This window comes from Chiloscyllium punctatum, chromosome 12 (genome assembly GCF_047496795.1).
Source record: "Chiloscyllium punctatum isolate Juve2018m chromosome 12, sChiPun1.3, whole genome shotgun sequence".
NCBI lineage: Eukaryota > Metazoa > Chordata > Chondrichthyes > Orectolobiformes > Hemiscylliidae > Chiloscyllium > Chiloscyllium punctatum.
In genome coordinates this window covers 28,406,343-28,418,960 of record NC_092750.1, presented here as the reverse complement: position 1 = coordinate 28,418,960, position 12,618 = coordinate 28,406,343, and the positions used below count along the sequence as shown (strand labels likewise).

Genomic DNA, 12,618 nt, shown 5'->3' with positions numbered 1-12,618 from the left:
ATCACTTATTAGGTCAAAAGTGAGCTTAATTGGTAATTCTTAATGTCCGGAAGGTCTACTCCGGAAGGAGTAATGAATATACCCAAATACACAAAACCTCCATGACCACCTAAATGGGAATCGATAGTCCCTCTCAAGAGCCAACTCTTTCGTATGACCACCCCATAGGCATAGCCTCTGATTTAGCAAAATTAATCTTATACCCCGAAAAAGCGCCAAACGTGTGAATGCATCGTACCAGGCAAGGCACTGAAACTGCTGGATTTGTCAAGAAAATTAGAACATCATCTGCATACAGCAAGATCTTATGTAATTTTGACCCCACTTCTGAAGCTGACATATTGAGATCCCCATGAATGGCCTCTGCCAACGGTTCAATCACCAACGTAAAAAGTAATGGTGAAAGGGGACAGCCCTGCCGGCTGCCCCTAGAAATATTAAAATTGTTTGATCGTAGCCCGTTGGTGATGACTGCAGTGAGAGGTACACTGTAGAGAACCTTTATCCATCTTATGAAAACTTTGCCCAGACTAAACCGGTACAAAATATAGAAAAGGTACGGCCACTCAACTCGGTCAAATGCCTTCTCTGCATCTAAAGAAATCACCAATCCCTGTATTGACTGCTGTTGGCATGCTTGAATTATGTTAAGCAGCCTCTGAATGTTATTGGAGGATCTGCAACCCTTTATGAAGCCCGTCTAATCCTCTTTAATAATAGAGGGTAACACAGTCTCCAGCCTTAATGCAAGAGCCTTAGAGAGGATCTTAAAGTCCATATTTAAGAGTGAGATGGGCCTGTATGAAGCACAGTCTTCCGGATCCTTCCCCTTTTTAAGGACAAGTAAAATATTGGCCTCTCTCAGAGATGGTGGGAGACAAACATGACTGTATGAATCATTAAACATATTCAGCATCGGGCCTGACAGTATACTTATAAATTCCTTATAGAATTCACTGGGACCGGCTGCCTTTCCACTCTGAAGCTGCCTCACAGCTTCCTGCACTTCTTGCTCTGATAATGGGGCATTGAGAAAGGACTGTTGTTCGGGAATCACACCCGGGAGATTCAGATCTCTAAAAAAGGATTCCATTTTGACCTGCCCCTCCTCACAATTCTCAGACTGATATAACTTAGAGTAGAATCTCTGGAACGCCACATTAATCTTTTTAGAATCACATGTTAGGTTCCCAGTCCCTTCCCTAATCGTTGTAATGGTTTGTGCGGCACTTCTCCTTCTGGCAAGGTATGCTAAGTATTTGCCTGGCTTGTCACCTGCTCGTAAAACCTTTGCTTTGCAAAAGCCAGCTCCTTCTTTGCCGTCTGCATGAGCATGGAATTTAGTGTAGACCGCAGTGCCGTAATCCTCTGTAGTTTGACCAACGAGGGTCTGTCAAAATAGGCCTTCTCGGCTGCCTTCAACAATGCTTCAAAGAGACGTTGCTGCTCACCCTTCTGCTGCTTCTTACTGTTGGAATATGAAATAACTAATCCTCTGGCATAAGCTTTGACAGTTTCCCAGAGAACAGATTAGCTATCAACCAAGCCTATGTTGATGTCTAGGAATGCCCAAAATTCCCTAGAGAAATACTGCACAAACTTACTGTCCATGAGAATAAAGGGGTCCATTCGCCAGTACCTTGAATCCACTGTAACATCCTTAATTGTAACCATGAGGTACACTGGAGCATGATCGGAGATGGCAATATTACCAATCGTACAGGATACCACCAGATCCAGGGTTACCGCAGGGGGTCAGAAAAAAAAAATCAATCTTCGTGTGACATCTATGCGGATTGGAGAAAAACGTGAAATCCCTACCTGTAGGGTGGAGACACCTCCAGACGTCCACCAACCCTAATTCCCCACACAGACCCAATAACTGTTTAGTTTGTGCAGAGGGTATCAAGGGACCTTTAGGCAACCTGTCTACTGTGGGGTCCATGAGGCAGTTAAAATCTCCCCCTATAATGATGTGCTGAGACTTGAGACTTATCAGTTTAGAAAACGCATCTACCAAGAATTTAAGAGGATGAGCTGGGGGACAATAAACATTTAAAATGTCATATTCTTCCCCATTTATCAAGGCTTTAAGAATTACAAACCTCCCGTATGTGTCCTTAACACATTCCAACAATTTAAATGAGAGATTTTTCCTAACCAATATAGTCACTCCCCTACTTCTGGTATTAAATGATGAAAAATAAACTCGGTCAAAGCCATTCTGCTGTAATTTCAGATGCTCCTTGTCATCCAAATGTGTCTCCTGTACACAGCAATATCCACCTTCTCCTTTCTAAGACTCAAGAATACCTTCTTCCTCTTAATTGGTGAGTGACTTCCCTTGATATTCCAGGTACACCATTTAATCAAATCATTAGCCATAATCTTCTGCAATTACATTTAAGTTCCAGAGAGGAGGAAACCAAACCACAAATTACTGAGCCTTAGTGTCACATGGTCCACCAAATATAAAAACTACATAAACTGAAACCACTACATTTAACAAACATACGAAATTATTAAATAAAAAACAACAAAAACCAGAAAACAAACCAACATATAAAGCGCCAATAGCGCTGAGTAGGGGAACTCACCCCTGCCCGGAGGGGGCAACTACCTGTCCCAAACTGCCCATAAATAGACATCTAACCATCTCAACCACCTTCACTTCTCCCAGCTAGAGCCGCATCGCAAGCACAAGCTAAAAAGAATAAACACCCCACAGAATATCAATATGAATAAAATAAATTCTTTCATTTAAAAAAAAGGGGAATAAATACCCCACTCATCCTTTGGTATGTCCTAACTTAGAAATTTAAAATGTACATCTTAACCACCGCCAGACATAGTTTGAATCAAATTATTATCAATAGAGGTAAAAAAGGGAAAAACAAAGCTCCAACCGTTATTTCCTCCATTTCTTTCACAGAATGATAAACATATACCCAAGCAACAATATTTATACATACTACAATTGTTTAAATTAGGTTAGTTTGTCCACAAAGTCTCTTGCCTTCTCCGATGTGTCAAAAAGATGCATGGATCCATCTAAGATGATCCGAAGCACTGCCGGATATCTCAGGGAGTACTGATGTACTGAATCCCAAGCTCCTTCAGTCTTCTCTTGACACCATCATACAATTTTCGTTTCTGGATCACCGCAGCTGAAAAGTCCTGAAAAAACATGATCTTAGATCCCTCGTAAATTAGGGCCTTTGGATCCTTCCCCTGGAGTCTGGAAGCCTCCATGACTCTCTCCTTATCCCGGTAATGATGGAACTGCACCAGGAAAGGACGAGGGTGTTGACACAGACCTGACCGCTGTGCTGCGATCCGGTGAGCCCTCTCTACCTTCAATCCTCTCATGCCAGTCTCCAAGTCAAGGAATTTCGGAAGCCAATCTTCAACAAATTCTGCAGGCCGCTCACCTTCCTTATCCTTAGGCAGACCGATGATCCGAATGTTTTTTCTCCTGCCCCTGTTTTCAAGATCATCCACTTGGTCACGCAAATTACGAACCTACATCTTCAGGGCTTGGATCTCATCCTTGAATGAACTGGCATCAGCTTCCACCACTGTGACCCTGTGCTCCACCTCATCCATCCTCTTCTCCAGGTCTCCCAGCTGCTGCTCATGCTTCTGCAGCATGAGAGAGACTGGAGCCAGCTTATCTTCAATCTGTTTCCCCAACATCTTGCGAGATTTCGAGAGCTGGTTGTCCAGGTCCTGGACAGTAATTGGCTCCAAGGCTGCTGCAGGCTGAGCTGCAGACCTGGCCTCGGATGCTCCTCCTCCCTTTTTAGGCATTTCTGGACTTCTGAAAATACAGGTAAGTCAGTTTTTAAATGTTTCTTGGGGCTCCACAATCTTTCCAACACCCCAAGAAATCCTGATGGCCTGGGTTGGGTGGGTTAAAGGACCGTCCTGCTCCTGCTGCAATGCGAAGCTCTGCAGTGTGATCTTCTCAGATCGCCGCCATCTTAGATCCCCCCATGCACAGCCTATTTAAGTGAGTGGGTTCTTTGAATTCTTTTGTGCAGCCACGCACAAATGATATACAGGGTGACCACTACATCCATGGGTCCAGTAACCACGATTTACCACAGCCTGAACATATTACAAGGGAACATTCCAGAACCAGGAGGCTGCCAGGGAGGTAAATTTCCCATTTAAATAAATCAATTCGCTACTATCCACGGTTTCAGGCATCCGCGGTAGATTTTAGAATGTATCCCCTACAGGTACGGGGGGACTACTGTATCAATGGGGATGACTTGTGTTCAGTCGGTACAGAAATATCTGGAATACTGTTCAGCTGCTCAGTTTAGAGATAACATGGTAGCAAGTGTGTTATTCAAGTCTTCAAAGGATATCAATTTGTTGAATACCAGTGGCTGTGAGCTTCTTGGCTCAGCACCCTGGTGATAGGGTTGGTGGCAGGGGAGGACAAGCTGTTGGTTTTTGTTTGAGAGATGGGTATACTTCTCAGTGACAGGAAGATCTATATGGGAAAGGGGTTCTGGGAGCCTATATTAATTGTGGTTAGTCGGGGGAGGTCATAACTGGAAATATTTCATAATGCTGGAAATAGCTGGGATTCAATTTGACAATTTGTATCTTTCTCTACTGATAGGGATCATGATATAAAGAGTGGGTAAGAAGGTGGCGTTAAAACATGATCTTGGAGTATAAGAGTAAGAAGATATTGGAGGTGTAGTGGACAGAAAAGAATGTTACCTCAGATTACAACGGGATCTTGATCAGATTGGCCAATGGGCTGAGAAGTGGCAGATGGAGTTTAATTTAGATAAATGCGAGGTGCTGCATTTTGGGAAAGCAAATCTTAGCAGGGCTTATACACTTAAATGGTAAGGTCCTAGGGAGTGTTGCTGAACAAAGAGACCTTGGAGTGCAGGTTCATAGCTCCTTGAAAGTGGAGTCACAGGTAGATGGGATAGTGAAGAAGACTATCTTTATTGGTCAGAATAGTGTGTACAGGAGTTGGGAGGTCATGTTGCGGATGTACAGGATCTTAGTTAGGCTACTGTTGGAGTATTAAGTGTAGTTCTGGTCTCCTTCCTATTGGAAAGATGTTGTGAAACTGGAGTGGGTTCAGAAATGATTTACAAGGATGTTGCCAGGGTTGGAGGATTTGAGCTATAGGGAGATGTTGAATAGGCTCGGGCTGTTTTCTCTGGAGCGTCGGAGGCTGAGGGGTGACATTATAGAGGTTAACAAAATTACGAGGGGCATGGATAGGATAAATAGACAAAGTATTTTCTCTGGGGTCGGGGAATCCAGAACTGGAGGGCACAGGTTTAGGGTGAGAGGGGAAAGATATAAAAGAGACCTAAGGTGCAACTTTTTCATGCAGAGGGTGGAACATGTATGGAATGAGCTGCCAGAGGAAGTGGTGTAGGCTAGTACAATTGCAACATTTAAAAGGCATTTGGATGGGTATATGAATAGGAGGGGTTTGGAGGGATATGGGCTGGGTGCTGGCAGGTGGGACTAGATTGCTTTAGGATATCTGGTCAGCATGGTCGAGTTGGACCAAAAGGTCTGTTTCCATGCTGTACATCTCTATGACTAAGTCTTAATGTAACTGTACAAGGTACTGGTGAGACCACTTCTGGAGTACTATGAACAGTTTTGTTCCCTCAAGGAAAGATATTATTCCACTGGAGGCAGATCAGAGAAGGTTTATGAGGATGATCCCTTGTAAGGAACAGGTTGAAAAAGGGGGGACTCTACTCACTGGAGTTTAGGTGAATGAGAGATGATCTAATTGAAACATACAGGATTCTTAAGGACTTAACAGGATAAATGCTGGGAGGACGTTTCTCCATGTGAGATAGTCAAGGACCATAGGGCATAGGCTCATGAAAATGGAAGAAATATTTAAGACAAGGAGAAATTTATTCTGTCAGAGAGTTGAGAGTCTTTGGAATACTTTGCCACAGAGAGCTGTGGTGGCAGAGTCTTTGTGTATATTTAAGGCTGAGATAGATAGATTCTAGATCAGTAGGGGAGTCAAGCATTATGGAGAAACGGTGAAAAATTGGGTGCAATGAATGTTCCTATTTAATAATGGAATGGGTTCATGTGGCCAAACCCATGTTCCTATTTCTTATGGTTTTATAATTATACTGAATGGCAAAGTAGGCTTGACTTGCCATCATGATCTAGTCCTGCTCCCATTTCTTATGTTCTTGTGTTATGAAGTTATAAATATTATCTAATAAAGGGACAGAGTACCTGATGTCTTACATTGTAGCAGACTATGACAAGAGGAAGCAATTATTAAGAATGGGCTGACCCACCACAAAACTATAGGGCATAATTTAAGGTGAGAGGGGAAAAATTTAAGAGAGACCTGTGGAGCAACCTTTTCCACACAGAGGATGGTGCACATATGGAATGAGTTGCAGAGGTGGGAGGAGGAGGCTGGTACAATTCAACATTTAAAAGGCATCTGGTTGGGTAGATGAATAGGATGGGTTTAGAGGATGTGGGCCAAATGTTGGCAAATAAGACTAGATCAGTTAGAATCTGGGTGGCACAGATGAGTTGGACTGAACTATCTATTTCCATGCTGTATAACTCTATGACACCAAAATGGGAAAGAAGAACTGGGTAGTTGGAGTTACAGATTGAAAAGACCTAGAAAGGGCTAGCAGCCAGCAGAAGTTAGTGGACTGACAATGGTATTAAGCATGAGGAGCTATGAAAATGAGCATGTAGCCAGTAAAGTGTAGAGATCTTGGATCTTTTCTAAAGATTTCAAACTTCTTCAGGAGGATAAAATGAACATGGAATTCTAGCTTTCACTCATATGCACCGTGCATTCTTCCTGAATTGATAACACTTATTTGACTTCTAAAAAAGCCCTACCTGGCTGTCATTTCCCACATAGGCTTTTGCAGCTGTTGCAAAGGTCACTATATCTAGTTTTGTTACTTCACCATTTGGAAGAAGAGTCCATTCGATGTGATAATATTTGAGGGGCTTTGTTGCTTCCAGTGACCTCATTGATTTGGACTTTTTGAGTGATTTCCTTCTGCCACCCTCAAAACCTAGGAAATATGTGTTCCATAAAATTAAAAGCTGCCAAAGACAATTACTACCACAAACCATGTTGTGCTTCAAATATCAAAAGTTAAACAACATAAACCACAACAGAGCTTAGTGACACATGTATGGTTGCTACTGAGATTTTTGTATATAGTAGCTGCTAATTCATGAAACTATGGATGTAGGCTTGCTTGTTGAGCTGGAAGGTTCATTTCCAGACGTTTCATCACCCGACCAGTTAACATCTTCAGTGGGCCTCCAGGCGAAACACTGATGATTTCTGCTTTCTGAGTTTGGGTTTCTTTGGGTTGGTGATGTCATTTCTTGCTCTTTTTCTCAGGGGGTGGTTGATGAGGGGTCTAACTCAATGTGTTTGTTGATCGAGTTCTGGTTGGAATGTCATGCTTCTCGGAATTTTCATGTGTCTCTCTGTTTGGCTTGTCCTAGGATGGATGTGTTGTCCCGGTCGAAGTGGTGTCCTTCCTTATCTGTATGTAAGAGATACTAGTGAGAGAGGGTCATGTTGTTTTGTAGCTAGTTCATGTAGCCTGGTAGCTAATTTTCTGCCTGTTTGTCACAGTTCTTGTATGGTATTTTGTAAATTACATTAGTTTTGCTTGTTGCCTATACAGACCACACTACAGTGGACAAACAGGCAGAAAATTAGCCACCAGGATACATGAACATCAACTACCCACAAGACAACATGACCTTCTCTCACTAGTATCCTTACATACAGATAAGAAAGAACACCACTTCAACTGGGACAACACGTCCATCCTAGAACTAGCCAAATAGAGACATGCACAAGAATTCCTAGAACCATGGCATTCCAACCAGAACTCTGTCAACAAACACATCAAATTAGACCCCATCTACCACCTCCTGAGAAAAAGAACAGGAAATGAGATCACTACAGGAAATGACATCACCAACCCAAAGAAACCCAAACATATAAATAGAAAGCAGGAATTATCAAAAGTACCAGAAAGCCCACTGAAGAGGTTACCCAGTAGAATGACAAAACATCTGGAAATGAACTTTCTAGCTCAGCGAGCAAACCTACATCCAGAACTTCAACTTGAGCTACAAATCTTCTCAAAACTTGTTATGAAACTATAGACACACTGTTCATAAACACAATTGAAATCAAAGGATAAATTTATAAATAAGGCCACACAGATTAGGTTTTTTTCTCCCTAGAGGCATTTTCAAGGTTAGAAGATACACAACACCAGATTATGGCTCAATGGTTAGCACTGCTGCCTCACAGCACCAGGGACCTGGGTTTAATTCCAGCCGCGGGCAACTGTCTGTATGGAGTTTGCACATTCTCCCGGTGTCTGCGTGGGTTCCCTCAAGGTGCTTCGGCTTCCTCCCACAGTCCAAAGATGTGTAGGTTAGGTGAATTGGCCATAGTGTTCAGGGATGTGTAGGTCAGGTGCATTTGTTCGGTGTCAATGTTGTGGAGTAATAGGATAGGGGAACAGATCTGGGTGAATTACCCTTCTGAGGTTCAGTGTGGACTTGTTGGGTCAAATGGCCTGTTTCCACACTGTGGGGATTCCACGATCCGTTCCATAGTCCAAAAGGTTTATTTGAAATCTCAAACTTTTGGAGTGCTGCTCTTTTGTCAGATGATGTCAGCGCTCTGAAAGCTTGTGATTTCAAATACACCTGTTGGCTTATAACCTGGTGTCGTGTGACTTCTGACCTTGTCCACACCAGTCCAATATCAGGATCTCCATATCAAGGCATTTTCAGATGGTACAAATGTCATTGTCTGAATAAAAATAATTTAAATACATTATTATCACTAATGAAATTAGAGATGCATGGTGGAATATTCACATACAAACATTGTTGCCTTCTCCCAATTCTACAGATATAAAATACAAAATATAAATTTAGCAGTCATCACAAGTAAGTGCTAAATTTAGTCCATTTTTGTTTTTCAAATCACAGCATAACCAATAATTCTGTGTCTGCTGCACTGTGATATGGATGTGCATTTGTGCTTGTTTTCATCAGATGTTTATTTTGCACTCTGAAAAGATATAGTTGGCAACATTAGCAAAACCTGTTTTGCTATTATAAGATGCCTTCATTAAAATAGCAGAAAGAGAACTTTATTTAAATATTTGTTTACTAATAGCAACAATGGTAACTTCTAGTTATTTTTATCCTTTCTGTAACATTGCCTCCCATTAAAATTAAAAGATTCAACAGGATAAGGGAGTACTGGCATTTTGAACAAAGCAGACAAATGAAGGAGCTGTGAAGCACAATAAGATCATAACCAAACCGTGACATTTTCAGAAAACAGATATGAATTATGTGATTCTGTCAGCTAATTCTTAATCGGGTCAAAAAGTTTTTCCTACTACTAACTATTAAAACAATTTGCTTTCAGACATAAAGCTGGAGCTCTAATAACAGAGAGGAAATAGAAAGTCACTGCAGGTGAATCTGGGAGTCCCTGATTTTTGCAGCCAGATTACTCCCACTCAACTTTTTCAAAAATTCTAAATGACTGTAAATATATGAATTACAAAAAAAAAGTTTTAATAAGTAACTTTTTTATATATTTTACGGCGATAAGCGATCAACAGTAAACGTGTTTTAAATTGCGATTGATATTGTAGTATTCTCCCTGTTTAAGTGACTTTGAGTCACCTTACCTTCCGGAATGGCCAGCGTCAGGGTCACAGTGAATTTGACAAGAGGCGAGGCAACAGGGTACTTCTTGTCATGTGAGCTGCCCTGAGCCTCGGCCAACGCCATGCTGAGCTCTGTGCTCCTTGGTAGGGCAGTTTGGCCGAAGTCTTCCGAGCTGGCGACTTCGCTCAGATCAAGCTCTGGTGTCCTCTCTCCCGTGTCACTGACCCGGCTTACAAGGTCTCCATCGACTGTCGGGGCGTCACTGTCGTGCTCGGTGTTGAGAAGGTCGTCCACTGCTTCGTCAGAATCGTCCTGTGGAAGAATGATGGAAAAGGTGGAAAGGTTACTGAACACTCAAGGGGCAGCACTCACCCCACTGTCAGTTCAGGGTTTCTTGACTAGCACTTACACTGTGTGCTCCGCCCGGGCTCTGCATTTCCATTCTGAGAACTGGTGAATTAAGACCGAGACCTTCACTATTACTTTTAAATCGCTGGGAGTGGGAGGGCTGAAAGAGTTTAAACAAGAGGGTTATTTTTAAAGTCAAATTAAAGCAAGAACTGAAACAGCACGAATCAATCTGAGAGAAATAGCACAGGAAGATAGGATTCACTTGCAGCTCACTGTCCCTTGTTCTCCTCCTCCTGCCAAAACCACCATTCCGGCCACTGCAACCTTTTCCCTCCCTCTCCACTCAGCTCAACCTCATGCCAAAGTTTCACATTTGCAACTTCCCGTCGCGTAGCAACAGGCCGCATCATTCTACGCCGAACCGCCGAGCGCCACATCCAATATCCTTCCGCTGACTGAGGTGACAGGTGAAATAAATACCTGCATCCATGTGAGACTTAGCGCGGCCAGGCTTTAACCTGAAGGATAACACACCGACAGTGTGCTACTTTCTAATGTGGCCCAACTGATTCACTGTTTGGTTAAAAAAAAACTCTCTGGTCATTCTGTTTGTTTATGCAGAATCTTTTAGTTTTGTTTTAAGGCATTGGTAGGTTTTTGGTGACTATGGGGATAGAAGGCTGTTGGGGATATGCAGGAATGTAGAGTTGAGGTTAAAATCAGATCTGCCATGATCTCATTGAATGGCAGAACAGGCAGGTTGAGTGGCCTAGTCTTGTCCCTTATTTGTAACTGTTAGTGTATCTGAATGGGGAAATTCTCAGCATCATCATCCCCCACTCATTCTTGATTTTTTTTCCCCATCCACTCTTGTTCCTTCTCCACTGACTGTTCAGCTATCACTGCCTAGCAATGGCAATGAGTGCTGGTCCAGCCAGTGATGTCCACATCCTATGAATAAATATGAAGAAAACTCACACATTTATATTAACAATCAGGAATTATCAACATGAAATTCAGATCATCAATGCCAATATTTCATGTTATGGTTGGACACCCCACCCCCCCTCCAAAATTGCAAAGTTTTGGGGCATGTTATAAAGTAAACTGCCAAGCATACAATACTAATTTGGTGTCATTTTGGAATTGAAGATTCTGAGTAATATCCCATTTTAACCTGACAAAGCTGAACACAGAACATTACAGCACAGTACAGGCCTTTCAGCCCTCAATGTTGCGCTGACCTGTGAAACCAATCTGAAGCCCATCTAACCTACACAATTCCATTTTTCGTCCATATGACTATCCAATGACCATTTAAATGCCCTTAAAGTTGGCGAGTCTACTACTGTTGCAGGCAGTGCATTCCATGCTCTCTGAGTAAAGAAACTACCTCTGACATCTGTCCAATATCTATCACCCCTCAATCTAAATCTATGTCCCCTCACGCTAGCCATCATTATCTCACCGTCCACCCTATCTAACCTTCTGATCATCTTATATGTCTTAATTAAGTCACCTATCAACCTTTTTCTCTCCAACAAAAACAGCCTCATGTCCCTCAGCCTTTCCTCATAAGACCTTCCCTCCATACCAAGCAAAATCCTAGAAGATCTCCTCTGAACCCTTTCCAAAGCTTCCACATACTTCCTATAATACGGTGATCGGAACTGTATACAATACTCCAAGTGCAGCCGCACCAGAGTTATGTACAGCTGCAGCATGACCTCTTGGTTCTGAAACTCAATCCGTTTACTAAGAAACACTAACAAACCATATGCGTTCTTAACAACCCTATCAACCTGGTGGCAACTTTCAGGGATCTATGTACATGGACACTGAGATCGCTCTGCTCATCTACACTACCAAAAATCTTACCATTAGCCCTGTATTCTGCATTCCTGTTATTCCTTGCAAAGTGAATCACCTCACACTTCTCCGCATTAAACACCATTTGCCACCTCTCAGCCCAGCTCTGCAGCTTATCAATGTCTCACTGTAACCTGCAACATCCTTCCACACTACCCACAACTCCAACAACCTTAGTGTCATCTGCAAATTTACCAACCCATCCTTCTACGCCCTCAACCAGGTCATATATAATAATGACAAGCAGTAGTGGACCCAAACAGACCACTAGTAACTGAACTCCAGGAAGAACATTTCCCATCAACCACCACCCTCTGTCTTCTTTCAGCTAGCCAATTTCTGATTCAAAACACAAAATCACCCTCAATCCCATGCCACCATATTTTGTGCAATAGCCTACCACAGGGAACCTTATCAAACGCCTTACTGAAATCCATATACAGAGGAACCTCGATTTTCCAAATGAGACGGACAAGCACTATTTCATTCGGATAATTGATTATTTGGTTAATTGATTTTCTTTGCGGCTCAGAGTTTTCTGTCAAGTCTGCTCCCTTTCAGGAGACTAGGCAGCAGCTCACTGTGTGCGAGACTCCGCCCCCCCCCCCCAACCCCAACCCATCCGCTCCCATCCCGCCCGGCCCCAAACCTGTCTGCCCT

General features: G+C 42.6%; 1 protein-coding gene across 1 annotated transcript in view; it reads right to left on the bottom strand.

Annotated features, from left to right (window-relative positions):
- The window catches only part of cfap92 (cilia and flagella associated protein 92 (putative)), a 79,896-nt gene extending 69,465 nt beyond the window's left edge, over window positions 1-10,431 (bottom strand). Inside the window, exons 1-4 of the mRNA XM_072582210.1 lie at window positions 10,363-10,431; window positions 10,148-10,246; window positions 9,759-10,050; window positions 6,898-7,079 (exon numbers count right to left, since the gene is read on the bottom strand). Of these exons, the coding sequence (XP_072438311.1) occupies window positions 6,898-7,079; window positions 9,759-10,050; window positions 10,148-10,246; window positions 10,363-10,398 (609 nt within the window). The 5' untranslated portion in view covers window positions 10,399-10,431. The remainder of the gene's footprint in view (window positions 1-6,897; window positions 7,080-9,758; window positions 10,051-10,147; window positions 10,247-10,362) is intronic.
- Window positions 10,432-12,618: the final 2,187 nt, after the last annotated feature.